Source organism: Ambystoma mexicanum, chromosome 6p (genome assembly GCF_040938575.1).
Source record: "Ambystoma mexicanum isolate Mex_15411 chromosome 6p, UKY_AmexF1_1, whole genome shotgun sequence".
NCBI lineage: Eukaryota > Metazoa > Chordata > Amphibia > Caudata > Ambystomatidae > Ambystoma > Ambystoma mexicanum.
Genome location: NC_090935.1, coordinates 113431642 through 113448426, shown reverse-complemented (window position 1 = coordinate 113448426; position 16785 = coordinate 113431642). Strand labels below are relative to the sequence as shown.

General features: G+C 46.2%; 1 protein-coding gene across 2 annotated transcripts in view; it reads right to left on the bottom strand.

Moving 5' to 3' along the window:
* Positions 1-16785, bottom strand: part of FANCG (FA complementation group G) — a 574353-nt gene that overhangs the window by 75802 nt on the left and 481766 nt on the right. For both annotated transcript variants that reach the window (XR_011280595.1, XM_069626811.1), the window contains exon 11: positions 5885-5925. Coding sequence is in view for 1 of the 2 variants with exons in the window: in XM_069626811.1 (XP_069482912.1) it covers positions 5885-5925 (41 nt within the window). In the remaining variant the exon portion in view is untranslated. The remainder of the gene's footprint in view (positions 1-5884; positions 5926-16785) is intronic.

The window sequence follows — 16785 nt, the reverse complement described above, 5'->3', positions numbered from 1 at the left end:
CCACTGTGCCAACCAAAAATGAATTGCACTCCCCGTCAAACACATCCTATTCACTTATTGATCCCTCCTTAAAACTCTAAACACGACCCCCAACCCCAACAAACGATCCAAAAACCTCAGGTGCACATGCAACATGACTATAATCTCCCGATAGGGTGGGGAGCGTCAGATTCAGGTGGCTCCTGCTGGTGGAGTGTTCAACTCCCTAAATCGCCTCCAGCCGGGAACCCTGCACCAGTTTGGCCCTTTTTTACACCCCTACCTGTCTTAGGGGCCCTTCGAACCTCCCTCTGTCGCTGACCCACCATCTCCTGTCAATTCTCCCGTGACCCTCTGTGACCAGTTCATATCCATATCCATCTACCTCAAAGCAAATGGAGAAGGGGAAGCCCCACTTAGATCGCCCTCCCTTCTCATTCAGCCATTTTGTGAGGGCGCGCATAGACGTCTCTTCGCCAGTAAGAAGAGATCCTGAAAAATCGTGATCTTCGCATTGCCCAACATCACCTACTCCCCTTGCTTTTTCCAGGATCTTCTGCTTGTTTGGCTAAATATGAAACCGTGCCAGAAATGACCTTGAGCCCCTGCCCGGCCCAACTGCTCGGTTCACCCTATCAATCTTAGGTTCATCAATGGAGTCATCCCCAAATAAAAAATGTTCCCTGCCTTGTGTATGACTCTCCCCAGGTCTATTTCCATTTTGCCCTCTTTCTCCGGCACCCCGAAAAGTCTCAGGTTATCCCTCCTTTCTCATTTCTCAAAATCGTCCATCTTTTCCAGTTCCGCCATCCGCATATCTACCTGAGTCTCATGGCATAACTGGTTATTTTCCACTGCTTGCAGTATCTCATCCATTTTGCCAATCCGAACATTGATTTTGTCCACTTTTCCTCCAATGTCCGCCCTTATTCCCAGAAACTCTTCCAGTAATGAGACAATGGACCTCGCTACGAGTTTGGCGGTAGCCGTGACGGTAAAACCGGCACAGCTGCCGCCAAACTCGTGATAATACCAGCACCCGCCAATGGGCAATTACCGGGGTATTCTGACACCGCCGGACCCGGTAATTACCCATCACCGGGTCACGGTACCCATTCACCCCCATTCCCATCTGAGCCCCATAGGGCTCAATGGGAATGGGGAGGTCGGATGCACCGGCACTATTCATGAATGGTGCCGGTGCATCCGTCGAGTTATGCTTGCTGGTGCCGGTCTGCCTGCCAGGTCATGCCTGGCGGGCAGAAAGGCACCCGCGAGTACAACTCGTAGTTTGCCGGTCCGGTAGTAACGGTGCCGATAGCTTACCTGCACCGCTACTACCGGACCGGCAAACTTGTAATGACCCCCAATGTCCCTCTTTGTGGAAACAGGGACATCCCCGCACTCTTGCATGATCCGATCTGGGTTATAACTCCTCAGTCTCGGATTCAGAATTGCTCCAATCTCGATTTCCAGTCTATGTTAAATGCAGAGACCTCGGTCTGGGCTAGGCCCATATACTACTCTGGAGCAACTCCTGATCTCTCCTGAACTGGAGACCCCCTCTGATGTCCCAAGCGCCTTTTCCATGCTCCTTCAAGGTCGTACCCCTCCAGGGAAACCCAAAAGGAGTCAAATAACGTGAGGGACTGCACCGTGTGCCTTCAAGTTCAATGTGGTCCTACCCTGACGCACCACACCAGCAGTAGTACTTTGCCGGGGCCCTATGCCTTGACAATCGTTCAAAGTTGCAGTATTGCTCAGTACGCCACTTGGAACTCCAGCTCAACTGAGTTACCCCACCACCGCCGTCCCAGTGAGCCCCTGCCTCCAGACTCACCAGACTATCTGCCGGGGCTCCCCCCCACTCCAGGCTGAATACGCCAGTCATTCAATCAATCCGTGGCCACTTCACTGGCCAATCTCCACTCCGTTAGCCGCTTTCCCACTTTGCAGAGCGCCACCTCCTTGGGCCGCTTGTCAGCAGGCCTGGGGAGCTCTGTGTGTGGCGGACCTGGATCCTGCACTTGCCACTTCTCTCCACAAAGTCTACAGGGTAGGGGGCGGGCACACGCCCCAAGCCGATGTCAGGGGACCACACACCCCAATTACAGGTCAACGTCCGTGACCTCTCCACTCCAGTGCCTGACCATATGCACTACGCCTCTGCTTCAAGGAGGGCCCGCACTACTGCAGCCACCCTCACCGTTCTGGGGGATATGGGGGATATGGCGCAACTTCTCATCACCAGTGCCAGTGATTCACCGGCCTACATCGGCCCACTCACTCTGCCTCTAGATCCTGCAAGGGGTCGTTACCGAATTCCACGACCCACACTAATGACCCTGCTGCTCCTCCTCTCCACCCTGTCTACTCACCGGCTGGGAGCTGCTCAGCAGGCGACCAGAGATCTCCTGCGAGGATCACCCGTCACACACTGCTTCAGTTCCCCTGCTCCTGGTTCCCCTGTCAGCACAGACCACGAACTGCACGCCGCAGTCAGCCCTCTGTTGCCCAGAGTACGCCGCAGCCTCTGGGGACTGTGTCGAAAGGAGGCATGTCCTGTTTCTCAGGAGATCTTCCCAGTCAAATATCTCAGGTTCCCCAGGGCTGATCCACTCACAATTTTACCACTGTGTGCCCAGAGTGCAACCTCTCCTTTGATAGCAATAATAGGTGTTTTGTGAAGACCATGTTTCAGTATTCCTATGTTTGTTTCTCGTTCGTGTCTCTGTGGCAGTCTGAAAGAGCAGATTCATGGTAGTAAAAAACGTTTTCTACCTGTGAGAGTTTTAGAAAACCGTGCTTCTTGAATAGCCCCGGGTCATGCGGCGGGACACTAAAGATGTATGCATCAGATGGTAGTGCATCCTGGGAGTCGTAGTATGTCCCTCCCATTTCAATTCCTCTATGGTGAGGCCATGGGATACCTTGCCTCACCACCATCAGCCACCACCAAAGAGAAACATTGGGTAGTGGCCAGTTTAGCTCCATCCCTAGCACGCTGCTACCTTCACATATGTTAATGTGGGGAGTGGTGTGAATTCACTACCCTAGGAGCTCTAAACTGTGCCTTTATCACCTCTTGGTTTTGGGGTATCATAAATACTCTATAACCCCCCCCCCTTCCCACTTCCCCTCCACAGGGATTTAAACCACATTTTTACAGGTGGCCATTCCTACATAACTCCTACATCCCTGTGATCTCCTGTGCCTATACTTCCTGTTTTTTCTACCCAGCCCACCCCCGACCTCTGTCCCCATACAAAAATACAGGTAAAAAAAAACATGCAGTGAAATGTCCTGGACCGAAATCCAATGAAAGGACTGAGAGGGAAAATAAACAGTTACTCACCATAGTGACTACTGTACTCCTAGTCCATAGTCCCCTTTCCTTTATATTTTTTATACTGATGCTTATCGACTGACACCAATAGCTAAACGATTTACAGGGGATTGAGGGTGGGTGGGTGTTCTGGCTGAAAGATCATTGTTGACTAGAAGTCCAGTAGTCATTGCTGAGTAACTGTTTCCTCCTCCTATGTTCCGTCCTCTTTCCTCCATACTGATGGGAGATTTCACAGCATGGAAAATCATACGGGAGGAAGAGAGTCAATAATGACTAGCAAAGATGTTTTGCAAGACAGCTTCTCCAAAGCTACCTCCTGCCCTGGAGCTGGTGTTCAGACAGTGGCCACAGGATGGAGTTAACCAAGTGGCAGTGTTACTGAACCCATCCCAAGATGCATTACACTGGAAGGCCTCAGCCATGGCTTTAGCTGTGATAGCGCAAGCCCTTTGGGGCACGTGCTTTTGCATGATATAGCAGTGGTTAATGTCGGAAAACAAACACCCGGTTACGGTGACCTTGTCTTTATGGAACACGGTAGAGGCAACCTTCCAAATGAGGAACCCAGTAGATGCCACAGGCTCAAAGGGCTTGTGAGCCAAAGCCTCTCCAAGACCATATTCAGGTCATATACTGGATGAGGACCTTTAACTGTGGGGTAAAGCCTTGTTAAACCTTGTAGACACTGGTGCAGCACTGGGTTTGAAGTGGAGAAGAACACAGTGTTGTGGTAATCCCCAATAGCTACTAGATAATAGAGATAGGAATCTGCTGAAATCCAGGATGATTCCAAATGGGACACAAATGAAGGAATATTATTAAGTGGGCAACACAGAGGGTTGAAGTGATTGTTCAACAACCAATGGCAGAATCTGATCCATGTAATCCTATATTGTGAACCGGTAGAAGGCTTTCTCGACACCTGAATTATCTCATGTTGTCATAAATCAAACCCAGATGCCGTAAGATTAACTGCTCAGGAACCATGCTGCAGAGCAATCAAGGGGAGGTTGTTGAAGGAGGAAGGGGAACTGGACCCTTCCGTTGAACCTTAATCGGGTCAGAGTACCAGAAGTGAGCTGGCCACTGTCAAATTCCAAGAATTGGAAAACCTTGCCAAGACACTGGGGAAAAAGAGGAATTAGAGGAAAGGCATAAAGAGTGAAGGAGTCCCATGAATAATCAAAGCGTCACCCAAGGAGTTACGTCCTAGTCTGCCCCTGGACGCACAGACAGGAACACTTGCTGTTGCTGGTTGTCGCAAAGAGGTCCACCTGAGGATGACCCCAGGGTGAGAATATGAATTTGAGAATTCCCAATAGATGGATAGCCTTTAGGGACATTTGATGCATGATGGCTCATTCCTGTATTGTCACACGCTAGGAGACAATGGCAGATATTAGGCTGTGAGATCACTGCAGGTGTTGCTGATAGAACACTGCAGGTGAGTGCAATGTTTTGACTCAAGCATGTAATAAGAGAAAACTGAAAAACCTAAATCAAAATGAAAGGCTTCATTTTACCTTTCACGTATGTAGGTAGCCCGCGAGTCCCCATAGAAAGACGAGACATCAATAAAAGGGTCACCTTTCACAAGCTCAAGTCCCTCAGCACTTGTTTTACAGGTCAGTGCATTTCTCAGGGCATTAGTATCCTCTGGGCCTGTCAATCACTACACAAGAGAATGAAGTCTGATTTGATGGAATTGTACCATTTTTCTGATACTAACTTTCTTATGTATTTTTGTCGTGAAGCAACAGTTGTCTGACTATTTGGGGTAGGATTAATTTCTTGAATACTTGAATAGAAGCAATCTGTTTGTCCTGAAGAAGGCCTTGATAACAACATGAACCAATAGGGATAGTGCAGTATGGACTGTATAGGCCGAAACATTTCTTGACTGTGTATGGAGCTTGAGTTGATGCTCCATTGATCCAAATGGGGAGAACCCATCATAGTTTTTCCTAGAAAACCTTTGTGTGATTCATTCTAGGTCTTATACCAGAAATATAAATAGGAACACAAGTGGTTTGTCAATATGTTGAGAAGTTTGTCCAATGTTTATGCTTTTCATATTGATCTGCTCTATGAATGGAATTTATTAATTTACCCTTTGGTGTTATGTGCTTTTTTAGTATGTATTTTAATAGAAATGTTTTTACATTTGTTTTGGTGAATTAATAAATGAAAATATTTTTTGTATCAGTCTAGTATTATTCTCGTGGAATTGGTTGTCCGCTTTAAGTATTATTAGCAGTATTCCGTGCTCTGCCCATTATCACAGAGTTTTTGACTTAGAGAGGGGTAGTCATTCTTGTTTGTCTGTTGTATCTTAGTTTTCACTCCCATCATACAAGTCTGACCCCTCGTAAACAAAAAATAGGGAATACCCAGTGTTTTTTACCTCCTTCTTATAGAAACAAGTATTAGTTTCACAGATGTAGCACTTATGTGTTTTAATGCAATGGATATTCTCGGATCAGGACGATTAATTTCAAAGAGAATTGCAAACACGTTATAGCAGACTGTATTAACATTGTGAGAAGTACACCTCACCTGTCCTCAGAAGTTGGATCTTGAGAAGCAAGTTGATACACCTAGAAGGAAGGAAAGAAATCATCAATCTTGGCTCCTGCATTTTTAATGATGCAAAATACACATTAGAAGAGTGGATACAGCTATAAAGCTTAAAAACCAGAAGAAATAACAGTTTCTGACCTGATAAAAGTATTCACACTTTTGGTTTCTAGTTTCGTGCTCACGATAGCTGAAGAGAGTCCATCATGGACAGTTGTCCTCCCTGGAAAGTGAGTCCTTTACTGTACTCCATCGTTGATTGTGAAAACCCTACTTCACCTCTCCAACATCGAGCTGGGACACACTCTACACTCTTTTGGTTTGAACAGAACCATGCCCCTGGTTTCGGGGAAACAAGGTCCAAGATATACCAAACACTATCCCTGAGGGAGAAAGTAAAAGCACCCATGACATCCCTCACAAATTACTAGCACCTGCCACCCAGATAGCAAGAAAATCATAGAAGAGAAACTTGTGTCTTCCCCTATTCAGCACCAGGGCTTGCACACACAAAACCCACATGCTTGACCTCCACATCACCTGAAGAGATGCAAATGAAAGCCAATGGTAAAAGGATAGACAAGAGACTGGCACTAATCCAATATTCCCCAGCACTGATCCATTTCACCTGCAACGAAAGCATCAAGTCAAGGAGCAGGAAACAAGCAACTCACCAAAAAGTAAAATCAAATGGCATGAATTACATTACCCCCCACCCTCCGCCAAGAGTCCTGAACTACAAAGTCTCAGGGCCAATAAGATCTTGGCATGAGGAATACCTGACTGGCCCAGCTCATCACAAAAGACATATGGTTCAGGCAGTATAAAGGAGGGTGTTTCCTGAGTCTAGGAGAAAAGATATAGGCGTGCAGATGTGGATTGTAAAGCTGGGCGAAGAGAAACAGGAATGCGGACACTGGTTTGAGAGCTGCGATACCAGATCAATCAGAAAGACCAGAGGAGCCGAGAAGACCCAGAGGAGCTAGCAGCCTAGATAAACTACAGAGGCCAGGACAGCATACCCATTATGGATTGGGGATGAGACAGACACCATACTTCAACCCTCAACTCACTCCTCTAACTGTTGGTGTTCCAGAAGGATCTGTCATGGGCCCGTTCCTCTTTACACTCTACACCTCTGCTCTTGGGGCACTAATTTCTGCCTTTGGGCTCTCATACCAACTCTTCACGGACGGCACACAAATTCTGCTCCCTTTTCCTGAACTATTATATGATCTCTCAATCAAAATTTCCAAATGTCTCCCTGCCATTAAATAATGGATGGCTTTGCACCCTCTGATCTTAAACTCTAACAAAAAAGAGGTGCTCTTATTTCCTGTTAAACGCTGCCTCTCATCTCTTCCTATCCAGTTACCACCCGCCACTCATCTCTACTCTTCTTCAGCTAGAAACCTCAGCAGCATTTCTGACCGTTCTCACACCTTCTCTAATTTCACCTACAGAACTGGAATAGCATATCTCCTCAATATTAGGAAAATCAGGCACCGCCTTCCTTTCAACATCGCCAAGCTTTTCCTAACTACTCTCCTCTTCTCTAAACTGGAATACTGTGCCAGCATCCTCTTTGGTCTCCACAACTATTCTATCTGTCCTCATGCCAACATCATTAACTTCACTACCAGGACTCTCTTTGAACTCCCTCACTTTACACCTACTTCCTCGTACAGTCACCAGGCTGGATGGCCGATGATGCAAAACAGGGCCAGATTTAAATGCCTTCTCCTGGTTCACAAATCCATCCACGGTAAGGCACAACTGTATCTTATCCTCTATCCAACTCTACAAGCCTTCTCATAATCTCTGGTCTGATTCCTAGAGTACCATTTTGGCACCTCGCCCTCCCTGTGCCTCCTCTCGCGTCTGCTCTTTCTCTTTTGCTTAAAAATGTCCTATGTTGGTTGTCCTTAATATATGTAGGTCAACTTATGTATTGCCCCCGGCGACTGTTCCATTTACTCCCCCTCCATCTGGTCAGAATGTCCCTCAAACTCGCCCCATTGTAAAAAGCGTATTTCTTTCTGTCAAATCGGATTTCTTATCTATTGTACGTTCTTTTGTGATCAAAAGAGCATTGTTTCTCCTTATGTATAAATAAATAAATGTAATTGTTATGCTTGGGAAAAAAATCACTGGTAAGTAGATTGTTCAGTTTAGATGAACACCATACCAAATACACTCTATAGTGATTATTGTATTCCCAGTCTGTAGTCTACTTTGCTCCATACCAATGACATATCTGTCCTCTCGGCAGGACAGGAGCTTCTGTGCAAAATTTAAAGGAAAAAGAAAACAGGCGAAGAGAGGGTGCATGTACTCTACTCCCCCGCCCATCAGTCATTGTCTGCCTGTCTTGATGATATATTTTTTGAACGCAACATTTTAATTTTGTTTGGTTGCAGGTTGCATCAATATTTTTTCTTGATAACAGCTGTAATATGGCCAGGACTTCCATCCAAGTCATCGTAACCCCTTAGGATTGCATTACCCAACGGGCGGCGCCTCTGAGCCACTGCGGAATTGGATGGGCGTTACTCCATTGTGCTGCTGCCAACCGTCACTTTCCTTGAAGCCCGCACCAACGCCACTACACACATACATGTGAAAGCAGCTCTGGTGTAGAACCAATTGCTATCGCATGGCGTCAGCTGTTTGTTCTTTTCCAACCACACATCGTCTAGATCAAGTGAGAGGTCATCAGTTTTGTAGATGTTTCTAGCAACACAGGCAGGGCTCTGAGGTAATCCATTTTGGTCTCATCTTTCACTACCGCCAACTATCACGCGCATCTTTAACTCTATGCAAATTCCAACTGGTAGTATCTAATCAATGGATAGGGAGCTAGAGATCAGCAGTAATATGGATATAAGCACACAATGGACTTAGAGTGCAAGACGAGTAAGCGAGTAACTTGAACTTAATACTGCATTTCAAATCCAGTTCTGAATCAAATGGACAGTGCCAGTACACGTCAAGCAATATGCTGAATAATTATTCTCTCTGTTCTTTAACATATTTTTGTATTCATACTTAACTCAACTAGCCCATCATTACCAGTTTACATTAAGTCCAGTTATATAATTACATCAGGCCCACTTAGCAGATCATTGCCAATTTCCATTACGCCCAATTGGCACATGGTCCAATATTCCAATATTCCCACTTGGTGCATTGCTGCTAGTTTACAATATTCGCAGATAGCATAGAATTTTCATTTCTCGTTATGCCCGGTTAGCACATAACAGACGATTCCCAATATCGCCAGTTAACTCATTATTGGCCAGGCATAGGTAGCCTAGAAGGTTCAACATTCGCTTTTCTCCATGCTGGTACGGTACATGTAAAGGCAGCAAAGTTATAGACTGCAATGAAGACCCAGCCTGTATGCAGTATTTGCCATTAGCTTTAGGTTCGATGGGCTAGCTGGACTAAAAGTCCCAGATGACTCCAGCCCACATCTAGCCAAGAGCACAAAGGTTGGGTGAGGTCTTTGCAAAAGCTGGGATCTTACTTATGGCACTTGTTATAAATCTGGTGAAATGAGCCAGTGCACCCGTCTTAGTGTTGGAGCTGTGACTGGATTGGCAGTGGTTGCAGTGTAAGTGAAATGTCTACATTTGGTTTGGTTTCGCAGTGGTGCAATGTCAAGATTTGCAGGTTGGAAACCCAGCACACTGCGCACATATGCCTTAACTGCACCACAAATCTGGTAATTGTGCCAACTCTACCACATACACGATTCCTGGCTCAGCGCGGTCAGTAAAAAAGCACAATGTGCGTACTTTTGCTTGTGTTGTTAGTTGTAACCTCAGATGATGACCAAATATGGCACATATGAGCCATGGCGCAATATCATTTGGACCAGTGTGAACATTGTAAATAACACCAGTGAAAGTGAGGTCACTATGTCAGCACTAATTTGCATTCATTTGTATTTATTTAATCTGTTAAGCGCTTTTGCCAAAGCGCTTTACAAATTCAAATCACAACAGTACAATAAAAATTATGATGACAAAAATGTGCAGACAAACCTAAGTGGAGGAAAGAGAAAGATTAACTTTTAATTGAGAACGAAAAGTATGATAAGTAGCAGAAGCCCGAATAGAAAGTGGAAGAGCATTCCAGTGCTTATGTGCAAGAAATGAAAAAGAATGAAACTGGAGGAGTCACAAGGTGGTTTAGGAACAGAGAGAAGAACAAGAGATTGAGAAGAGTAGAAAGAAACAAGATAACTGACCATATGCTTATCCTGTCACTGCACCAACATCAAGACCAACTGAAATCTGCTCACTGCCTGGGCTTTATACCACCATATTGCCTACCATGAAAGTAATCCTAGACGTAAACGTCTGACAAACTCAGTACGTGCCAGTCAGAAGTTCCAGTATACCGAAGAATCACAATGCCAGTTTGACAACCCCAGTTAATATGTTTTCATTGTTCCATTATATTCCCAGTTTGACAAACCCAGTATAATATCAGTTTGCAAAATCATACTATGTTTCTAGTTTGTCATTCCCAGTTTGTACAGTTGTAGTACATTTCCATTTATTTCAGAACGCAATTTGACAACCTCAGTAACCCCCTAGTTTGACAATGGCTCAATAGGTGCATATTCCAAATTTGGCAAGTTCATTATAATATCATTTTAACAATCCAATATATTTAGAGTTTGACCTGTCAGTAATATGTCAGTATGTTCCACCTGAAAAGATTTTCCTACTTTGTGAACATCAGTATATTGCCAGGCAGCAATATGCCAGGATATTGCTAATTTTATAATCTTGGTATTGAACCAGTTTGCAAACTCACAGTTTAATACCACTTTGACAATCCTTTGATTTTCCTACGGCGCTAGCTATCCAGTAAACGCAATTCTAGTTGTCTCAGTGCCTGTATATACCCGGCTCGCAGAGTTCCAGCATGCTATGAGTTTACGGTTGCATAACTGTTGGTGTGCTCCCACTGAGCATTTACACAATTCTATTAAACTTCCCGTTTACTGTTAAATAATTCCAGGCAAGTCCCAGTTTGCAGATTCCATGTATAGTCACATTTTTAGATTCCAGGTTTGCACAATTCCAACATGTTCCCAATGTGACCATCTTAGTTTTTGATTCTAGGTTGTCCAGCCCAAGCATATTTCCTGTCCTACAAAGTCAAGTCAACAGTCAAGTTAACAGTTTGACTGTTAAAAGGTTGTTCAGTGAACACTACTGTTGTAGGGGTCTGAGAACCCAACCTTAGTAGACCTGAAAAAGCATGTCACAAAAGTCTCAACTTAACCCTGTCTTGATAACGAGGACCAGCAGTTGAGCTGAGACATAGGAGATCAGGGGTTTGTTATAAAGTAAACATAAACAAGCATGTAAGAACAAATAGTTATATTTATTAAGCAACACATAGGCATTAAGACACTGAACAGTAAGTAAAACGATTAAATCCACAAACACAATCCCAGTTGGTTTCTAAATTGTAACACACACCCACCACACATTAGAAAGGACAATGTTTAAGCAATCTTATATATGCATTACAAAATTAGATTTCACAGTAACACTTTAGTACTACTCTTCACACGTACAAGAAAGGTTCAGCAATGTTCAAGGTAATCACCCCAGATTAGCAAGCTTTTAATATACTGTGTATTGTTACAGGTCTCCCATATGGGACAATGGGAGAATGGGATTGATGCAGCTGTAGCCCCACAGACAGTAATACTTTCTAGGGAAGTAGCAATTACCTACTGGATGTCCAGACTTGTGTTCCAACTCCAAATGTCAGGCCCCGGTAAATGCAGGAGTCCACTTAAAACACATCAGAATGAAGGAGGAATATGGCTGCATTAAAACAGGTATGCAACTAGGCCCCCTCAACTTTAATCAAGAAAAGTAACAACCCCATGTAAGTCAAGACCTACTCATTATTATTATTATACATTTCTTATATAGCGCTACACACTCATAGGTCTCAGAGTTCGGAAATAACAGAAGACATTATTATCCCACAGAATGGTCCTCAATGTATCGACCTGGGAAGCTTGAAATGCTGAGTACCCCCACTGGGATTTGTACCCCCACTGGAATTCGAACCTGTCACAGAAGGCTGCGCACAGATATCAGGGGCGAGACCTTAGCTCACTGTGCTATCTAACCAGCTATTATTGAAAGCCCAGTTGTGGATGGTGAAGGCTTGTCTTCGAATGACAACTTTGACAGCTCGGTATGACGATTTGGTGGTTCCTGTTCCCTTTGAAAACTTTTCAGGAACGGATTACCACCTAGCTGAAGTTGCAGGAAAGCCCCGGCAATGACCCCTGTTAGAAAAGATTTCATATTTGAATGTACTTTTCCCTCCATGTGTCAACCCCCAAACTTTTTGCTGCTGTTTTACACCCTGATCTAACCTTTGCCAGAGAAGCACAGCCCTCAGCTGCACTCCTTTGGGCTTTCGCTCACTTTGTATGGGGAAATTGACATGCCCTTAAGACAGTCAGTACTGGGAGACTTTGTTTCCCTTAGTCCTTTCCTCATGTTGCAGATTTTGTGCAACATGTAACAAGTGTGCAATATAACTTACTTTAACACACCCTTGGATCTCTAGTCATTCCAAAGGCCCTAGAAACTCTTGCTGGACTTTTTATGAACTGTGCAGATGTGTCATGGACAGGGCTGGTGGGAGCTATCGTTTTACTGTATTTTTTAACCCGTTCTTGCCATGTAAGACGGGCTTACCGCGCTTGGCACGAATCGGTGGCCTGGCTCCAAAATGGTCATGCCACAAGGTTCTTTGTCCTGTCCTTTGGCCATCTTGTCCCTTCACTTTCCCCAAGTCGAGACGACCCGGATCAGTCCTTACTTGGTCATGCACTTTCCCACGAAACCCAATGCTTTTGCAGGCTTCTGCATGCCGTGTGTGTGTGCCTCCAGGATGTGGGCTGGGATGTCTGTTCCCAATACACATCCTGGGTGCTGTTCCCAATACACATCCTGGGTGCCAGAGAGTCTGGAGTGTCCTGAATGCCTGAGACCACCGTGGTGCATGATTGGTCCGTGTATGGAGTGAGTGTTTATAAGCAATCTCCCATTCTGTCCCCTCCATTTTGGCGCGAAGGGAACTTTGGATAAGAGGAGGCCGAAAACAACACTACCATGTCGATCTCCTGAGTTCACACGAACAAAGGATAAGGAGCCAAGTATCCTGCAACAAGAAGCTGAGTCGAGGAACCGCTGGTGACCCGCTGGAAGGTTTGGCACCCTGGGCCCGCTGTCGTCCTGTGAGATCCCTCTGCATCTGATCGTCCTAGAAGGTCTGCGAAGACGCTTCGATCCATTGGAATAGTGGGATCAACTATTCTCGGCACATACAACACACCCTGCAAGTAAGCCTCTTCGGAAGTGTCCCTGGGCCAACCAGTGCGTTGAGTAGCTTACACGGGACGTTTGCTCCGTTACCGCCGCTGTTTCGAGGAGGCCCTCGAAACTTGCTAGACTGCTTGCTCTGTGTCCACGGCACCCTCAGACCGAATTTCCTACACTTGGCATTCCCAGGTCTGAAGTGAGACGAGTGCGCCCGGACCGGAGTAAACACGGTTACCGTGTTGCCCTGCTGTGGCAACGACCTGTGCAAGTTCGCTGCACTGGTGACCCCCTTGATCCTGAAGCCTGCTGCAGTGGAACTGGGCCGATTCTTCCCCCCTGAGTGGAGAAATCGCCACTGTCCCGTTTGGGAATCTCTTCTGTACCTCGGAAACTACACGGTGTAGAGACGTCCGGATTGTCGTATTCAAACCTGCCAGGGAAGTGGACTGTACTGGGGAAGTCTGGGTCTACCTGCGTTGGGGACCGGTGAGTAGTCCTTACCCCCAACCGGTGGCCCCTAGCGCAGGAGCCCATTTTTACGCACAAAGTGGCCCCCGAAGGCCCCTTTCCATTCAACAGCTCTTTGCGAAATAGCAACCCCATCCCGCACTCTCAAACTGCCTCTGCTCTCCAGTGGAGGTCCTGCTGTCATGATGCCTACCTCCAAGGAGCCAGGTCCGACCCAGCAACCCCAGAGGCAGGCATCATTCCCCCCCCCAGGGAAGTGCCAGCGGGCCCAAGCTGGGGCCCTTTGGACACAGTCCTGGCGCCTTAGGGGCCAGGCTCATGTTGGACCCCTGTCCTGGCGCCTTAGGCGCCAGGCTCATAAAGCTAGACATGTGTTCAAGTGTTTTAATGTGCACTTACCTGATGCAGACCATGCTGCTACATCCAGGCCCTCTTGAGGCCTGAATGGAACTACTTTACCTGTGGGACTACTTTCCACCTGGGTGTGGTCGGGGAGGGATACATACCTGATCGGTGGAAGGATACATGCCTGGAACTTCTTCCAAAGCTATTTAAACCACGCCCGATCAGCAACTCGCGCTTCGCGTTGTTCTGCTCCTCGCAGCTGGACGCTCACCGTGTCAGCTCCTGCATCTGGACTTCAGCCACGCCTGTCAGCATCCTGGGCTGCCTGCAAAGGGAGATAAGAGAGAATTGGAGAGAAAGAAGACCTTACCTGCTAAAGCTGCATCACGGGGACATCACACCGACGATCCTGAAAGGGAAGACATCATTTTAAAAGCATTTCGCTTCGATCGCTGCAGCGCTGCATTTCACTCACCTTTCCTGGGCGCCTCCATCTTCAGCAGCGATCATCCGGATCCGCACCCACTTCCCAGAGCCTAGAGAGAAAAAGACAAGAAAACAAGGTGAGAGAAGGAAGGGAAATAGGAAAAGCTCAGTTTCCTTCTAAGACTTACCTGTTGGGTCATTTCCATTTCATTTCGGGTCCTGCCGCTTCCTGGCATTCCGGACCCCGGCACCAATGGGGAAAAAAGACAAAGACATTGAATGAGCGAATGCAAAGACATTACCTGAACGTTCATCCAGAACTTACACTTCGGGTCGGCGCCATATCTCCGGCATTCCGAACCCCGGCCCCTAAGGGGAAAAAGACATAAGCATTAGCGCTTGCTGCAATAAGACAATGAACATTATTATTAAGCTTGAACTTTTGAACTTGCAACAGAACTCTTACAGCGCCTCACCTGAATAGTCAAGCTTATTTTGAACTCCCATCAAACCTCAATCCAGTGAAGTAACTGGGTTTCAACTCGCCCCTGCATCAGAAGCAGGATGGAGAAATCATCCTTCCAGACCCTAAGCTGAGACTTCATGGGGAATCGTGGAAGGGTATCGAGGAGGGTTGGAAGGGAGTGGGAGGCTTGAGCATTATTCCGTCAGTAGGTAATACTCCCTTTTCACGCACAGGGGAATATTCCTGCGAGCCAGAAAAACCAGAGTAGAGGGGCCCTTCCTGTCCATCATCAGAGTCCTGCGCTTCACCATTGAAGAAGCATCAGCACTCGAAGCCAGACCTGCGCCTCCGTGGGAATCAGGTGAGCGTGACACCTGCTTGAATAGTGGGACCTTGTTCTCCATCGCTGCATCCACCTTCTTGAGCTGCCAGAGATCCTTGAAGAGACCCTATTTTGTCCATTGGCACCAGCGCCTGCAGGTACTATTGAGCATAAGGCTCCTCTCTTCGTAGGGCTTGGACTGCCTCTTAGTTAGGTGTATTCTTGATGTTGAACTGGATCTAACGATTACTTGCACTGCCCGTTTTCCTCCCCCTCTAGGTGGTCTACATATTTTGTGCTTTCCATTCCGTTAGACCCCCTCTGGTCCTGTATATATATTGTATTGATTGTGATGTGTTGGTTTACTTTAGTGTTACTGTGATTCTTTGCTATGGTCTACATTACAAAGGCCTTGTAATAAATGTGTCTATATTTTAATATAACACCTGTCTGGAGTAATTTCTAAGTGTCCTTGCTTTGTGTGCTCATTGAGGTCTTTCAGTCACCCTCACCCCTCTTGAGACTTAGTCTTGACTGCCTGCCATAGCTACCCTGATTGGTCTGGCTTGTCCAGAGGTTACCCTGTTCCAAGAAACTAGGTTGGCCTTCTGAACCTCTGCCCCTCCAGGACAGAGTTCAGAAATCCCTCTCAACAACCCCCACGATGGAGGTACCCCACAAAGTCATCAGGCATGAAGAAGCAGGGCCCAGTGGACTCAGGCTCCCGGAAGGCTCCCCTCTTGGACAGAGAACAGCGGAGCAACACGTTTCCATTCCCACAAGGAGGATGTCCGAGAAGTTTCCAGCTTCAGGGCAAGATGTGGTCCATGCAATAGTGGATTCCAGACAGATACACACTCAGACACTCATCTGAAAGCCAGAGGATGAGGACAGCAGAGCAGTACTTAAGACTCATTTGGGCCACTACTCAAAGGCAGGGAGGCACCAGGTGCAGGTTTCCACTGTGGCTTTAGCAGTGCATTGGCATGGCCATTGCTGCCTCCAGCAGCAATCCTCTGGCGTTCTTCTGTAATCTCTTTGGAAGCTTTGGTATGAATCCAGCTATGCTTGCCATGTTAAATGAAATTAGAGCCTTAAAACCATTTATGGAAGCAACTAACAAACGGCAACTTCTGGATAATAAATGGTCAGCGTTTGAGTCTAGGATATCTGAAGTAGAGTGAGTGATGCACAAGGTATCACTAATAGAGTTGTTAACTTGGAAAACTCGATCAAAGCAGTTTAAAAACACTCAGAAAACTTGGAAAATAGGAATAGAAGAAATAACCTTTGCATTGTCGGCCTTCCTGAAGGAATTGAGGAGGATGATACTATTCTATTCCTTGCTACCATGTTACCCAAGTTATTGGATCTACCCCCTTCTTTGCAACTCAACATCCAACGTGCACGTAGGATTGGTTTTATATGCCCTTTAGCTAATGCTAGAAATTCCTCAAGAACTCTTATCTTTGCT